The 15,642-nt window shown below is 70.4% G+C and overlaps 1 protein-coding gene across 1 annotated transcript in view; it reads right to left on the bottom strand.

Annotated features, from left to right (window-relative positions):
- The window catches only part of LOC138385049 (mucin-6), a 33,145-nt gene extending 18,283 nt beyond the window's left edge, over positions 1-14,862 (bottom strand). The window contains exons 1-30 of the mRNA XM_069470676.1: positions 14,790-14,862; positions 13,286-13,360; positions 12,232-12,291; positions 11,715-11,976; positions 11,279-11,393; positions 10,741-10,831; positions 9,231-9,340; positions 8,900-9,113; positions 8,683-8,808; positions 8,359-8,476; positions 8,108-8,246; positions 7,240-7,350; positions 7,043-7,112; positions 6,826-6,963; positions 6,583-6,747; positions 6,021-6,115; positions 5,587-5,713; positions 5,230-5,485; positions 5,103-5,155; positions 4,713-4,813; positions 4,310-4,461; positions 3,922-4,060; positions 3,671-3,784; positions 3,421-3,600; positions 2,609-2,848; positions 2,087-2,243; positions 1,615-1,743; positions 1,290-1,452; positions 360-403; positions 82-270 (exon numbers count right to left, since the gene is read on the bottom strand). Of these exons, the coding sequence (XP_069326777.1) occupies positions 82-270; positions 360-403; positions 1,290-1,452; positions 1,615-1,743; positions 2,087-2,243; positions 2,609-2,848; positions 3,421-3,600; positions 3,671-3,784; positions 3,922-4,060; positions 4,310-4,461; positions 4,713-4,813; positions 5,103-5,155; positions 5,230-5,485; positions 5,587-5,713; positions 6,021-6,115; positions 6,583-6,747; positions 6,826-6,963; positions 7,043-7,112; positions 7,240-7,350; positions 8,108-8,246; positions 8,359-8,476; positions 8,683-8,808; positions 8,900-9,113; positions 9,231-9,340; positions 10,741-10,831; positions 11,279-11,393; positions 11,715-11,976; positions 12,232-12,291; positions 13,286-13,360; positions 14,790-14,862 (4,006 nt within the window). The remainder of the gene's footprint in view (positions 1-81; positions 271-359; positions 404-1,289; positions 1,453-1,614; positions 1,744-2,086; positions 2,244-2,608; positions 2,849-3,420; positions 3,601-3,670; positions 3,785-3,921; positions 4,061-4,309; positions 4,462-4,712; positions 4,814-5,102; positions 5,156-5,229; positions 5,486-5,586; positions 5,714-6,020; positions 6,116-6,582; positions 6,748-6,825; positions 6,964-7,042; positions 7,113-7,239; positions 7,351-8,107; positions 8,247-8,358; positions 8,477-8,682; positions 8,809-8,899; positions 9,114-9,230; positions 9,341-10,740; positions 10,832-11,278; positions 11,394-11,714; positions 11,977-12,231; positions 12,292-13,285; positions 13,361-14,789) is intronic.
- Positions 14,863-15,642: the final 780 nt, after the last annotated feature.

Genomic DNA, 15,642 nt, shown 5'->3' with positions numbered 1-15,642 from the left:
CCCAGCGAGAAGCCGTGCCCGTCAGCGGGCAGAGGGACAGATCCCAAGGCCGGAGCCCTCTCGCGGCAGCGGCGCTCTCACCCCGTGGGGCCGTGGAGAAGGAGAAGGTGGTCGGGGGCGGGGGGCTGCTGGGGCTGCAGCTGTGGACGCTCCTCTGGATGGTGCCGTTGGCCCCGCAGTGGGCGGAGATGCAGCCGCCGGTGCCGTCCGTCGTGTGGTAGATGACGTCGCCGGGACGGAAGCGCCGCCCGTCGTAGGTGCAGACGCAGGCTGTGGGGCAGAGCGGCCGGCCTGTCAGGGGCTGGGGCCACGGGCAGAGACCCCCGAGCCCCCGGCCCCCTGAGGCTGCAGCCGCTCACCGCTGGCGTTGTAGGAGCACCGCACGCCGCTCGCGCCGCACACGCTGGGGAGAGGAGGGAGGGCGGCTGGGCGTGGGGGGCCGGCACCCGCCGCTGGGCACCCACCGTGCAGGGGCCGGGCGGGGGCCGCTCCCACAGGGGTGTCCACGGGTGTCCCGGCCGCACCACACCCCGGGCGGGGGACACAGGCCCCACCCGGCCCCACAGGCCCCGCTGACCTGAAGTCACCCTCTCCCTGCCTCTGAGCAGGCGCAGTGGCCCCACCTGCCTGCAGCTTCCCCACTGCCCCCCGTTACCTGCCCTGTACCCTACGGCCCCCCCGTCACCGCCCTGTGCTCGGCCCCCCTGGGCCTCAGGACGTGGGGCTCCTGGCCCCGGCAAAGCTCAAGTCACACATGCCCACGGCATCGACTCCAGCAACAGGGAGGTCCCTGGTCCTACAGCTCCTGGCCCCTGAAACCGAGCCTGTGGACACCCCAGCACCCCTAAAACCCTGGCTGTGGACACCCCAGCACCCCTAAAACCCTGGCTGTGGACACCCCAGCACTCCCTAAAACCCTGGCTATGGACACCCCAGCACCCCTAAAACCCTGGCTGTGGACACTCCCAGCACCCCTAAAACCCTGGCTATGGACACCCCAGCACCCCTAAAACCCTGGCTGTGGACACTCTCAGCACCCCTAAAACCCTGGCTGTGGACACTCCCAGCACCCCTAAAACCCTGGCTATGGACACTCCCAGCACCCCCTAAAACCCTGGCTATGGACACCCCAGCACCCCTAAAACCCTGGCTATGGACACCCCAGCACCCCTAAAACCCTGGCTATGGACACCCCAGCACCCCTAAAACCCTGGCTGTGGACACCCTGCACCCCAATACCCAGGCTGTGGGCCTGAACCCGCCCACATCCCTGCAGCTGGGCAGCTCACCAGGACTGGCAGTTCCTGTCCGAGGGCACCGGCGCTCCGGGCTGGTACGACTTCCCCTGGACGCGGCAGGGTGGTGGCGGGGGCGGGGCCGGGCACTTGGCCACACACTGCATCTTGTCCTCGTCAAAGATGGGAGCCTCCGCTGGGCACGTCGGGTAGCAACCTGCCGCCAGAGAGGCCTGAGTCCCCGCGTCCCACCCAGACAGACCAGCAGCCCCACCCGGGAGTCCTCGTGGGCCCCGTGGCGGGGCTGCCGGCAAGAGTGTGGCCTGGCGGGGGGCCCCAGGGGACCCAGGACAGCCCTCCCAGGCTGCGGGCAGCCCACCTTCCAGGCGGCGGGCGTCGTGCAAGCAGTCTCCGCGGGGGTTCCGGCAGGTTCTCAGGCAGGGGGCCCCACAGGGCTGGTAGTGCCACTCACAGTGGCCCACGGGGTTGTAGTAGTCGCAGAAGAGAGCTGCGGGGGGAGGCGGCTCAGCGGCCCCGGGCACCAGCCCAGGCGAGCGCGGCCCCCGTGGCCCCCACAGCCCCCTGAGGTCTGCAGCCTTCCCCACCCTGTGCCCTCAGCCAGCAGGGCGGGCGTGCGGGGGGCGGCCGGGGTGGGGTGCTGAGGGGCCCCGTCGGGCTGGGGTCTGCAGCCAGCGCAGCTCCCGGCCATGCCCTGCTCCCCTGGCTCCACCTGGGCCGGGCTGGGGCACTCTGCTGACCTCCTTCTGGAACGTTCTACCACCTCTCCTCTGTATTCTATTCCCAGGCACATCGGCCTTTCCCGCTCTGCCCCGCAGCCCCCGTGCACTCACGGCAGACGTCCGGGGTCCTCCAGGCCACGCAGAGCCCCACATGGTGGCAGGCCTGGGCGTAGGCGGCCACGGCCGTGCAGAAGCACTCACAGTCGCCCCCCGAGTCGCAGGCACACGCGTCGCTCACGCAGGCCTCGTAGTACTTGGCCGGCTCCACCTGAGGGACACGGGGCCTCAGGCTCCGGGGACCCCGCACTACATGGCTCCCGGGCTTGGGGCCACGCCGGCCTGTCGACCTGGGCCAGCTCCCGCCGGGGCTCGGGGCGGGGGGCAAGCGCGTGAGCTGGGTGGTCCCGACTCAGGCCTCAGGCTCTCGGGCAGTCTTCAGAGGTGACAGTCCCCACGGCCCCCAAACCAGCCCGGGCCTATTCCGCGTGGCCACACCAGCCCCTGAGGCCCGACTGCCCACGCCCTTGGCTCTCGGCTGTGTCCCCCAAGCCCCTTCTCCCTACTGGGGCTCCCAGGCGTCACTGCGCCTCCCCGTGGCCCAGAGAAGCCCCCCGCCCGGCCTGGCGGCCATACGTGGGCGTGGCAGGCGGCGAAGGTGGCGCCGTTGATGATGCTGCACTGCTTCTGCGCCCAGGACTTGCGGTGCGGGTTGGCGGCGCAGGGGTCCCTGGGCGCCAGGGCGTCCGGGCAGTTCGGGGAGAACTTCCAGCTGTTCCCGAACTCCAGGGCGTTTCCCGCCACGGACTGGCTCCGCGTGGTGAAGTCGTTGAGGGCGTTGCCGTCGAAGTTCCCGCACAGGCCGCAGACCCTGCCCTGCGGGCACAGAGCGAGGGGGATGGGCACCGCGCGGCGGCCCTGCCCCCACCCTCCCCGCCACGTCACACCCGGGGTCCCGCGACACGGCAGCCTCTCTCTTCCCTCTGGGGAGGCCTGGGAGCGAGTCCCCGTCACGCCCCAGGGCCCCCGAGAGCCTCTCCCGGAGAAAAGGGAGCTGAGCCCGCATGGGGGGAGGGGCGGAATGGCGCCCCGAGGGCACGCTCGGGTCTGACCCTGGGCCTGCAAGGGGTCAGGAAACAGGGTCGTGCAGGAACGAGGTCGTGCTCAGTTTGAGTGGGCTAAACAATGGCCGGCCCTGGTAAATAGAGGGAAATCTGGACACAGGCACACGGGGGGCGGAGACGGCAGTGACGCGGCCACAGCCGAGGATGCCTGGAGCCCCAGGAGTGGGAGAGGCCAGGGAGGGTCCCCCAGAGCCTTCAGAGAGAATTCTTTGTCTCTCTCTGTGTCTCTGTGTGTCTCTCTCTCTGTGTCTCTGTCTCTGTCTCTCTCTGTCTCTGTCTCCCTGTCTGTCTCTGTCTCTCTGTCCCCGGCCCCTGGCGCCTCACCTTGAGCTCGGAGCTGAGCTGCACGGAGATGCTGGTCTTCCGGTCCCAGAGCAGCACGAGGCCCACGCTGGTGTCCACCACCAGGAAGACGCCCATCTGGCGGATGGAGTAGGGCGCCTCCTGCCCGGCGCCGTCCCCGATCACCTCCACCTTCCCGGCGCTCAGCTTCAGCTCGTAGCTCTGCGCGGCAAGGGGCGGCTCAGGGCCTGGGCGAGGCCCCCGGCCCTGCTCTGGGACCCCCGACACTCACCCCCAGGAAGAGCTTTATGGCCTTGGAGCAGGTGGTGCCCGTCGTGCCGCAGGGGACGTTCTCGGTGACTACGCGGAAGGCCTCCTGGGCGCCGCCGCTGCCGCCACAGTCATCCTGGGGAGCAGAGGCCGTCAGAAGCCAGGCCGTCGGGGACCCTCGGGGACAGGCGGGCCGACCTGCACCCGGGGCTGTCACCTGTGGGGGCTGCGGGGACCGTGGGGGGACCGCGGGGGCCGGGCAGCGCTGCGCACCTGCACGAGCGTGTACTCGCAGTCGCCGTTGAAGCTGTAGCGCTGCCCGTCGAACGTGAGGTAGTGGCCGTCCCCGTACACGGTGCAGGTGGCCGGGCAGGGCTCGTCCGTGCACCGCCACAGCCTTCTGTCGCAGGTGCTGGGTGGGGCAGCCGGGAGTCAGGCCAGAGCCCCCCCCCACTGAGACCCAGGACGGGGGGTGGGATGGGGGTGGGGCGTGCGCGGCCTTCCCGGGGGCTCCCGTCTGGTGGGGTGCGGCCGCCCAGCCCCCGGAGGACCCGGCACCACAGATGCCGCCCGGCCTCGCTGGCTGGGTTGTGGGCGTCCAGCCCTGTGTCTGTGCCGAGTGTCACCCAGGACGGGCCCCGCGGCGAGCGGCCGAGCCTACCAGGTGTTGCAGCCCACGCGGATGGTCTGGCCGGCCGGGTAGCTGGCCTCGTTGTGCACGCAGGGGCAGTCCTCCGCCGCCACGCAGCCGCCCTCGCCGTCCGCCACCAGCCCGTCGGGGCACACGCAGCCGGGCACGCACTGGGAGCTGTACTGTGGGGCCGCAGACACTCGGAGTGACGGGCGGGGCCATCCCAGGGACAGACCCGCCGCACCATGCTGGAGGGACCTGCCTGGGATCCGCCAGCCGTGGGCAGGGCCACCGGGCGGCCTGGGCCCTCCTGTCATTCGGGAGCTGCCCCCACCCCGGGAGCAGCCGCGCGGGGCGGAGGGTCTGCACAGGGGCCCTCCGCGGGGGTGTGGGGGGCTCTGGGCTGTCGGGAGTCGCCGGTCGGGGGGCTTACGCAGGCCATGTCCAGGGTGTGGCAGCTCTTCTGGCAGCCGGCCCCAGCGGCCCCGTTTGTGGCATTGCGGCAGTCGACGTAGACCATGGGCGCGGTGCACACTGGGGGCAGGGGGCCGTCAGGGACCCGCCAGCCCCGCCAGCCCTGCCCAAGGGACACGGGTTGCCCCAGTGCCTGGACCCACGCGTGCAGGGAGGCGTGTCTGTGCTGTGTGCGTGTGGGGCCCCCACACCCCGCTGTCCCCATGGCTGAGCCCAGGGCTCACACCACGCCTGACACACAGAAACCAACCGACACCCCAGCCCCGTGCGCTGCGGTGGGGCCAGCCCCGAAGCCATGTCTCAGGCATCTCAGGGACACTGAGGCCAAGGCCGCGAGCCCCCGACTCACCGGACGCGAGGACGGGGCCCCCGATGCAGCTCAGCGCCCCCCGTGTGCAGGTGCTGCGCGGAGAGGGCGGTCAGGGCGGCACTGCTGGCCGGAGCTCTGGGCACCCCCCGCCCAGCGAGGTTCTTACCAGAGGGCCCCGCCGTCGTGCACTGACTCCCCGCTGGGGACCACGGAGCCCCTGTGGTAGCAGGGACAGCCGGCGGCCTCCACACACTTGCCGGCGTCGTCCAGGAAGGTGCCCTCGGGGCAGGTGCAGCCGTCCACGGGCACAAAGGACACGTGGCAGGTGACATCCCCCTCGCTCAGGGCGCGGCAGGTGGGCTGGCAGGTGCTGACGTGGTAGCGGTAGGCCATGGACTCGGGGCAGGTGGTCGTGGGCGTGGCTGCGGCGTGGCAGGAGAGCACACTCAGGGCGCTGGGGTCCGGCCGGCGCCGGCCTCCCTCCCCGCTCCCCTCGGCCCTGGAGCCCGCGCGGGCCCCTCACCGCAGACGCCGTCCCTCCAGTCATGGAGCGTGATGCCCTTGGCGGCGCAGGCGTGCGCGTAGGCGGACAGGGCGGCGCACAGGCAGTCCTCGGTCCTCTCGCAGTTGCACGTGTCGAACAGGCAGTTCTGGGGCGGGGCCGCAGGCGTCAGGGCCTGGTCCCCCGCGGTGGGCGGCCCATGGCCGGTGGCCCTGACCTGTGGCCCCGCCCTGCCCTCCCCGGTCAGCTCAGCTCCAGGCCCGGCCAACCACCCGCCGTGGGCTCAGCCCTGGGCCTGGCGAAGGGCCGGGGCTCCCCAGGGACCCGGTGAGCGTGGGGAGGGCAGGCGGGTGGTGGGGACGGACTGAGGCTTGGTCCCAGCCCCAGCGCCCCCCGCCCTCAGGGCAGCCGGGAGGCCCAGCGTCAGGACTCCACGGAGGAGGGGGCGGCGTTACCGAGTGGTAGGTGCCGGGGCTCACGGCGGCATGGCACCGGGCGAAGGGGCCGTGGGTGTCCGTCAGCTGCGAGCACCAGTGCTGGGCGTACTTCTCTGTGGAGGAGGAACGGCCGTCAGCGGCTCCCTCGCCCAGCTCCACGGCGGCCTGGGGACCGGGCGTCCGGCTCCCCTGGGCAGGCGGGTGTCGGGGCAAACCCTGCCGCAGGCCGCGTGGTCCCCACTCAGCCCCCAGGGCCACCACCTGCCAGGGGTGCTGGTGGCCACCACCTTGGGCAGAAAAGCAAGGCCTTTCCGGCCCCATCTGGGCACGCAGACCCCGCGTCCTGGGCCACAGGCAGAGGGCAGGAGGCCGGGCCGAGCCGAGCCGGAGTCCCCCTCGCGCCACTGCCCAGCCAGGGCCAACGTGCAGGGTCAGAGGTAAGTGCAACAGCCTCGTGCCCTTTCTTCTGCCCTCGAGCGGGGGCCCAGGTTCAGGACCTCCGGGGAGGGCAGGTGGCGCCGGCTGCCAGCCTGGCCCTGGAGACCCCTGCTGTCCCCCTGGCCCCGAGTGGCACACGCACCGTTCTCCACGCTCAGGGAGCAGGGGTCCTCGAAGCTGTTCCTGACGTTGGGGCAGGCGGCCTGGGTCTTCCAGGTGTTGGCAAAGGCCGCGCCCGTGCCCTCCACCAGCCCGCTGAGGGCCGTGAAGTCGTCTGCCTGGTTCTGGTTGAAGTTCCCGCAGAGGCCTGGGGGCGGCAGGCGGTGAGGCCCCGCGCCCCGACCGGCGACGGGGGCGCAGGGACCCCGGCGGCGGCACCTCTTACCGCAGGTCCGGCCGCGGAGCGCGGGGTCCAGCCGCACGAACAGCTGCATGAGGGGCACCAGCTGCACCTCCAGCTGCAGCCCCAGGCCCGTCTGCGCCACGATGAAGAAGGTGGAGGGTCTGAAGATGGTGACGTTGGCTGTGGACAGACGGGCAGGGTTTGCCGGGCAGCGGGGTTGGGCCTGGGCGGCGCAGGGGCTGGGGGAAGGGCGCCTCACCTGCAGAGACCGGCAGCTGCGTGTAGATCTGGTTCACGAGCACGTCCCCGCTGGCCGTCACCACGACCACCTGGGGCGGGGGGGGGACAGGGCTAGGGTGGGGCCGGGCCTCCACTGCCCCCCGGGGGCCCTGAGGGACACCCCACTCCCCGGGGCCCCCCACCCCGGGCTCCCCCAGCCCCGCCGGCCTCACCCACCGTGTTCGCCCCGCCCAGGCTCAGCGTCACGCTCCTCAGGCAGGTCTCGCTGTCCGTCAGCCCACACGGGCGCAGCTCGGCCAGCACCGTGAAGGAGCCGCTGCCGCAGGGCTGGGGGACGGCAGGGCCCTCACGCTCCGCCCGCCCGGCCGCCCGGCCCTCCCGTCTCTGGGCCCCCATCCCGCCACCACCTGGGGGCTTTGTCCTTGTAACCCCCCCGAGGGGGCTCTCAGACCCCCGTGGGGACACTGGGCACACAGTGACAAATCTGAGAAGGTGGCGCTGGGCGACGCCAACCAGTGACCGTGCGGGGAGGGCGGAGACAGTTGGCGCCTGCCGGGTGGGGAGGGACAGTTCTGTGTGACCCTGCCATGTGGACCCCGGACACCGCACGTCTGTCCAAACCCACGGAGCGCGCCACGCCGAGAGCCAGCCCTGGCATCAGCCACAGGCTCCGGGCGGCACTGGCGTGTCGGTGCAGGCTCACGGACGGTGACAGTGCCCCGCACACGGCTGGGTCGCTCACAGCAGGAAAACCGTGGAGGGGACGCAGGTACGTGGAATTCTTGTGCTTCCTGCCCGGTTTGTCTGTAAGCCTGGAATTGCTCTAACGACTATCCACGGAAACCCAGGCTGCAGAGCAGTCAGGCAAGGCGCTGGCCGGGGGTCCCCATGTGAGCCTCCAACCAGCAGCCTCGGGGACACACACTGGGGAGCCGGGCGTCTCCTCGCGGTGTCAGCATCACAGACCCCCAGAGCCCCCTCGGGTGCGGCAGCCACAGGTGGCCGGGGCTGGAGGGGCCAGGCAGACCCTCAGCCGGCTCCGTCCCTGCGGGGGCGTCCCAGCCCCGGGCGTCCCAGGCCATACCTTGGCCAGCACGTAGCTGCAGTCCCCGTGCACCGTGTAGTGCCTCTCGTCGAACGTGGAGAAGTGGGCGCCACCGAGCACGGAGCAGGTGCCGGGACACGGAACCTCCTGGCAGCTCCAGCGGCCCCCGGAGCAGGTGCTAGGAGCAGCCAGAGGCCCCCGCTGAGTGCGGACCCCGAGCACCTGACGAGTCTCGGCCAGAGGGCGGGGCCAGGGCATGACCGGGGGGCGGGAGGAGGGGCCAGACCTACCAGTTGGTGCAGTCTGTGGCGTAGGCAGCGCCCGGAGCGTAGGTGGTCCCATTGTACGTGCAGGCGCACTGGGACGCAGGGACACAGCCGGTCTGCCCGATGTCATCGAGCACCGTCCCTGCGGGGAGCAGCCGTGTGACAGGTGCCAGCGCCATGTCCACACCGTGGCGTGTGGAGGGGCCGGGCTCTCCTCCCTCAGTGCCCCTGCCGCCGGGCCGGGGTCTGTTCTCCAAGGCCGGGCCATGGCAGCGCAGCCGCCTGGCACCCAGGACGCGTCCGGGAGTTTCCCAGGGCCTGCCCGGCGGCGGTGGGGACACGCCTCACCCTCGGGGCAGAAGCAGCCAGCGGCGCAGTGGTCCTCGCAGGCGCGGGAGTGCTCCAGGTTGGAGCAGGTGTCGGCGCAGGGCGAGCGGCACTCGTGGTACTGCATGTTGTCGGGGCAGGTCTGGGCTGCGGGGACGGCAGGGAGACGGGGCCTCGTCACGTCCAGCCGGGCCGGCAGGGGCAGGACGGTGGGCAGGGGCTGGGACGGAGCACTCACGGCAGAGGTCAGGGCCCCGCCAGTCCGGGGGCAGCCCCCCGGCGTGTGCGCACTGCCGCGAGTACTCGGCCAGGGTGTCGCAGGCGCAGCTGAGCGGGTCGGCGCGTTGGCAGAGGCACAGGTCCTGGCGGCAGGCGTCCACGTAGCTGCCGACGTCCACCAGGGCTGCGCAGCCCGCGAGCAGCCGGCCGCCCAGCAGCTCCTCGCAGATGCCCTGGGGCGGAGGCCGGGCCCAGCTGAGTCTGGGCTCAGAGCCACACGCAGGGACGTCTGCAGCGTCCCCGGTCACAGCCCTTCCCCACCTCCCGGGCCTGTCCGCCCCGAGCCTTACCACGCTGGCCGAGCAGTTCTCGGGGGCTGCAGGGGTGGCGTCCGGGCACTGCTCCGTGGGGCCGTCCAACTTCTGCAGGTTCCCGAACTCCAGGGGGGTCAGCCTGGCGTCTGCGGAAGCACAGAGCCGGCTCTGCCCACGTGTCCCCGTCCACGCCGCCGGGGGACATGAGGGGCCAGCACAGGGGCGTCCAGGGCCACAGGGTGGTGGCCCCAGGAGTCAACTGACCCAGGACCCAGAGCCACCTGGCTGCTGGGCTGGGACACAGCAGGGGGCCCGGAGTGCGAACCCCCAACCTCCCAGCCCTCGGAGACGCCACCCCGCGCTGGGCCCGCCTGGCCAGGGGCTGCAGGAGGCTCGGTGGCTCCGGGCCCTGTGGCCGCACACCCTGCGTGGGGCCTGTGGGGGTTTCTGGGCTTGGCCCAGGGGAGCTGGGCTGGGGCATGTCACATTTGCAAGGCCACTGCTTGGTGGCAGACAGACTCAAGGACCAAGAGGGTGGCAGGTCCGCAACTTCAGGTGAGGCTGTGTGGTCAGGGGCCGCTGCCCAGACCAGCCTCGCTGAGAGCCTTGCTTTGCTTCCCCCCGCAGCCCGGGGGCCTGTGGTGCCGGCATTGTGTGTGTGCGGATGTGTCTGTGCGTGTGTGTGTAGTGTGTGTGCGTGTGTGTGTGTGTGTGTGTGTGTAGTATGTGTGTGTAGTGTGTGTGCATGTGCGTGGAGTGTGTGCATGTGTGTGTGCATGTGTGTAGTGTGAGCGTGTGTGTGTGTAGTGTGTGTGTGTAGTGTGTGTGCATGTGCGTGGAGTGTGTGCATGTGTGTGTGCATGTGTGTAGTGTGAGCGTGTGTGTGTGTGTGTAGTGTGTGTGTGTAGTGTGTGTGCGTGTGTGAGTGTGTGTGTAGTGTGTGTGTGCATGTGCGTGGAGTGTGTGCATGTGTGTGCATGTGTGTAGTGTGAGCGTGTGTGTGTGTGTGTAGTGTGTGTGTAGTGTGTGTGTAGTGTGTGTGCATGTGCGTGGAGTGTGTGCATGTGTGTGTGCATGTGTGTAGTGTGAGCGTGTGTGTGTGTGTGTGTAGTGTGTGTGTGTAGTGTGTGTGCATGTGCGTGGAGTGTGTGCATGTGTGTGTGCATGTGTGTAGTGTGAGCGTGTGTGTGTGTGTGTGGTGTGTGTGTAGTGTGTGTGCATGTGTGTGGAGTGTGTGCATGTGTGTGTGCATGTGTGTAGTGTGAGCGTGTGTGTGTGTGTAGTGTGTGTGTAGTGTGTGTGCGTGTGTGTGTGCATGTGTGTAGTGTGTGTGTAGTGTGCGTGCGTGTGTGTGCATGTGCATGGAGCGTGTGTGTGCGTGTGTGCATGTGCGTGGAGCATGTGTGTACGTGCAGGTGTGTGCATGTGTGCACTGTGTGCATGTGTGTTCGTGTGTGTGTGTGCGTGTGCGCACAGCCTGGGACTTGGGGACGGGAGCCCTCCCGGGAGCGGTGCGATCGGCCGGCGCTGGCGCCAAGGTCCTTACTGTGGGCGAGGAACTCGCCGACGGCCGGCCTGCCGTTGAAGTCTCCACATAGCCCGCAGGTCTGGTTGGCATACTTGGGGTCCAGCTCCAGCTGGAACGGGAGGAGACTCAGGCGCCATCCCCGCCAGGGTGCCCGGATGTGCAGGACCCCCGGGACCCCAAGGAGGCTCATGGAGGGACGCAGCCCTGGGCCCCTCCGGACTGCGCGGAGCGTGAGCCGGAGCAGGGCTGGCCCCTCCTGCAGGCGACGCCACGGGGCCCCCATGAGGGGCGCAGACCCCAGGGCTCCTGCCTGCTGTGGGGGGTGGGGTCTGCACAGCCCCCTCTGCAGAACACGCGCTGCCCTTTCTGGAGCGGCCGGAGGGCTGGAGGGGGTACCTGGCCCCCCAGTCTCACCAGGAGGCCCCATCCCCTGTCCCCACCCTCTGTCCCCCTGCCCCCCGTCCTCCCCCCCCTCCCCCCCCCCCACTGTCTCCCCACCCTGTCCCCACCCTCTGTCCCCCCACCCACATCCCCCCGCCTCGTCCCTCTGCCTCACCAGGAGGCTGTCGTCCTGGTTCCACGTGAAGACCAGGCCCAGCCTGGCCACCACCCTCACGTGGCTGCCTCTGCTCTGGACGAGGACCCCAGAGCGGCTGAAGGGCAGCTGGACCCTGCAGAGAGAGGCCAGGTAGAGCTGCTCAGGGCACAGCCAGGACAGGGGCCCCAGGCGGGGAGGGTCCCTATGGCCATGGCTGTGACCTGTGACACGTTCACCGTGACCATGGGACGGGGATGGGGGCCCTGGAGCTTCATGTCATGAAGGGCGAGGCGGGGGCAGAATGAGAGCCAAGGCTGAGGGGAGCCCCCCGGACTCTCGGGGGCTCACCCATGGCCCCACGGCCCCGCCCTGGACCGGGATGCTCCGCTGGACCCCAGCACCGCCCGGATGCCAACCCCACCCGGCCCCACCGCCCGGCGCGGCCCTGACTCACGGGCGGCCGTCGACCAGGACAGAGCTCTTGGTCAGCTCGACCACCAGGCCATCGAGCTTCATGGTGACCCTGCCCAGGGTGGTGGCGTTGGACTCCCGGTCGCGGCGCAGCTGGACGTTGAAGTCCTCGTAGGCGGCGCCGCAGTGCGCGGACAGCACGTAGTTGCAGAGGCCGGGGAAGCGGAAGACGGCGCCGTCGAAGGTCTTGTAGTGGAAGTCGCCCCAGGCGCTGCAGACCCGCCCGTTGTGCGCCGGGTTCCGGGCTGCCAGGAGGGCGTGAGTGGCCTCAGGAGGTGCCATCCGCCCTTGTGCCCCACACACCCCGCCCGGCCGTCCCCGGGGTTCTTGGGGTCCTGGCTGCGCTCAGGAAGCCCTGGGAATGTGCTCCCTGAAGCTTGGGACCCTTTCTCAAGCCTCTGCAGTGTCCCCCAGGACCTGGGACCCCCGTTTCCACTGGCACCTCCGGTGGAGGGAGCGCAGCAAGCCACACCCTCCCCCGCCGCCCCGGGTTCACTCACCACGGACCACGGGGACGGCCTTCAGGGGCAGGAAGGTCATCACCCTGCTGAGTGTGTCACCTGCAGAAATAGGGCTCCTGAGTGCCCGCCCGGCTTTGGGTGGGGGCCCAGGCGACGTGTCGGGGGCTCCCTGTCTGACCGTCATCTGCGGGGGCCGCCCAGCATCTGTGACTCTAGTCCCTCTGCGCTGCTGCCTGGAGAGAGGCCTGGGGCTGGCAGCTCACACACGCCCAGCCCCGGGGCCCAGAATCAAAACTGCGGAGTCAGGCGGGCACAGTGGCCCGCCTGTAATCTCAGCACTGTGGGAGGCCGAGGCAGAAGGATCCCCTGAAGCCAAGAGTTCAAGACCAGCCTGAGCAACATAGCAAGACCCCATCCCTAAAACCATACAGAACTTAGCCGGGCGTCATGATGCAAACCTGCAGGACCGACTACTGGGGAGGCTGAGGCAGGATCTCTCCAGCCCGGGAGTTCCAGGCTGCAGTGAGCTGTGATTGCGCCACTGCGCTCCAGCCCCGGTGACAGAGATATTCTGTCACCAAAAGGAAAATAAATGCCTGAGTCAACATCACATCCCAAGATAAGCTCTTGGGAGCTGAGATTAGGCTCGGGGCCCTCCCTGCTTGGCCCAGTTTGGGGAATACACCGGGTTTGCCCCTTGGCCCCTCGCCCACCCGCCGAGGGCTGTGCCAGGGAGGAGCAGCCAGGCGCCAGGCCCAGAACACGCATGTCAAACGGGGAGAGAGGAAGGCAGGAGCCAGGCACCATGGCACCAGTGCGTTCGCTGGCCTCGCAGGGGACGTGGGCGCCACCAGCCTGTGTCCCCTCCGCAGCTCCCTCCGGGCCTGGCCCGAGCCTCAGTGGCTGTGGGCACTTTGTGCGGTGGGGATGCAGAGCGCAGGCGCTGGGGCCAACGGGGACGTGTGGAGTGTCCTCCTGCCCCTCCGAGCCCCGGCCCCTCGGCGGTGGCTGGCTGAGGAGCCGCTCCAAGACCAGAGCCCTGGGGACCCTGCGCCACGCTGGGCAGGGACCGGGGCCAGACACTGAGACTCACTGGGTCCCCAGGGCACAGGGGTGAGGTCCGCGTGGTGCTCATAGCTGCGCTGGGATGAGCCGTCCTGGGCGTGGCCTGCGGGACGAGGAGCTGGCCTGAGCCGCAGGCACCCGGCACTTCGGTCTGCCACAGACAGCGCGGGCCGGGGGAGGGACAGAGGGCCCGGGGCGAGAGGGGGTTGCTGGGGCGCTGGGGGACCCCTGTCCACAGAAGCCGGGTGTCTGAGGTTGCGCCCCGGGCCCCCCCAGAAAGACTCTCTCGTTCCCATTCGTTCCCTCACACCGAGCGTCTCCATGCCTGGGGGCTCCTGCCCGGGCAGCAACCCCCGAGGGATCAGATAGTAAAAGCCACGGTCGGGCACAGCTTGTCCCCAGGTGACCAGGGCTCTGGGGGGAGCCCCCAGCGGGTGGGGGACCTGCGGGCCAGCTGTGGGGTGGGGCGGGGGACGGGCGGTGTCAGAGCCACGGCTGACCGGGGCACCGGCTGGGAGGCAGGTTCCGGGGGCCGCAGAGCCTGTGCCGCAGGAGCAGGGCGTCTGCAGACAGCGGCCCCGCCCAGCCCCCCGCAGAGCCTGCCTGGCAGCAGGTGCCCACCGCCCCCAGGGGACCCTGACAGGGGGTCTTGGGCCTCCACCTGGAGCCTGAGCTTCCCAGTTCTTGTGCCTGTCTCTGGGGTCCTCGGGCCAGGCTGGAACCCCGGCCCCCGTGCTCCTGTCCCCAGCAGGGCCAAGTACCTGGAGCCAGAGGATGGCCCCTCAGCACCTGTGAGCCCCAGGGTTCCCCAGGGTCATGGGCTGCCCCACCTCCCTCACCCCTGCCCTGGCCCTGCCCCACCTGCCCATGCTGGGTGCAGCCCTGGGGGAGAATTCCAGCCGGAGAGGGAGCCGGGCTGGGCCGGAGGAGAGCGGCTCCCAAGGAGGGGGTGCGGGCAGCACCCCACCTGGCCTTGCAGCTCCGGTTGGGCCGTGGCTCGGATCACACCGAGCAGACAGGGATGGGGTCCTCATGGCTCTGAGTCTGCCCAGCACAGGGCCGGGGGCTGGGCCAGGGCTGTGCCAGCCAGAGTGGGGGGAGCCCAGGTGCCTCACCCCACCCCTGCGTCTCCTCCTGGGTCCAGGGCCCAGCTGCCTGCTGGGAGCAGAGGCCACACCGTCCCACCTCCCATGCAAGGCAGAGACCCCGGGAGACTCCCACTGAGGCTGTGGTGGGGAGTGTGGGCTGGAGAGCCGGGCATGTGTGGGGTGTCCCAGGGCAGGTGCCCAGGGGCTGCGAGCCCCTCTGGCCAGGCCGAGATGGGGGCTCTTGCCTTGCCCCTCGGGGCCCTGCCGCCCGAGGGTCCCCCAGCCTCATGGGCTGGAAACGGCTTGTCGGGGGCTGAGCCACAGGCCGGGGCTCAGAGCCTGGGAGCCTGGACGCACGAGGCCTGCCCAGGGCCCAGGGCAGAGGCCGAGCTGCCGACGCCCACCCGGCCGGGCCGTGGCGAGTGGCTGGGGCTCCTGTCCTACCTGTGTGCTGGGCGCAGGCCAGGGCGAGCACCAGGCCCCAGAGCGGGGCCAGCTTCCTCCTGCCAACGCCCATGTGGGTCTTAGGAGGTGTCCGGCCACTAGGAGGGACCCAGGTGTCAGGGGCCTTTTGTAGCCCAGGCCGGCCCCAGCCCTGGGCCCACGTGTGTGGGCGGGGCCGGGCTGCGGTTCCCCTCGCCCAGGGGCAGAGAGGGGTGTGTCTGCGGGCAGGGCCTGGTTTCCCAAGGGCCCCGAGTCCTGGTCGGCAGGCACCCCCTCCCCGGGTCCCCAACCCAGACTTGCCCTGGGCGCTACCCCTCTCCTGCAGCCTGGTGCCTGGAGAAGCCACGGCAGCCACGAGGATGCCAGGTGCTGCCCGAGGGTCCCCCGCCTGGCCTGGCTGGCCGACCTCACCCTCCGGGAGGGGGCTCAGGGGCAGCAGGCGACAAGACCCCTCCCCACAGCAGCCCCCAGCCCAGCGCTGTGCAGAGCTGGCTGAGCTTCGGCTCCTGGCCCCAGGCAGGCGTGGGGGGCAACTCAATCCACACAGCGGCCTCTGGCTGCCGGGGCTGAGGGTGCCCAGGCTGGGGAGCTGCTGGCTGGCCCCCCGCCCGGAGACGTCCCGCTGACAGAGCCTCTGCCCCTACGGCTCCAGCGGAGAAGGCCCCGCCGTGTGATGAGCGCCTGCCCCAGACCCTGGGTGTGGACTTGCCCTCCCCAGGGGCCACGCAGCCCCAGCCAAGGCCAGCTGGGCCCCACCGGGAGGAAGGGCAAGAAAGGGGAGGGGGGCTGGGCCTCTGCCCCCAGGGAGGGCTGGGTTGGGGAGGCCCTGGAAGCTGTTGTCAGCCTTTGCTTA

This window comes from Eulemur rufifrons, chromosome 6, assembly GCF_041146395.1.
Source record: "Eulemur rufifrons isolate Redbay chromosome 6, OSU_ERuf_1, whole genome shotgun sequence".
Classification (NCBI taxonomy): Eukaryota; Metazoa; Chordata; class Mammalia; order Primates; family Lemuridae; genus Eulemur; species Eulemur rufifrons.
The sequence above is the reverse complement of the archived record's forward strand: the minus strand, read 5'-3'. Positions and strand labels throughout refer to the sequence as shown.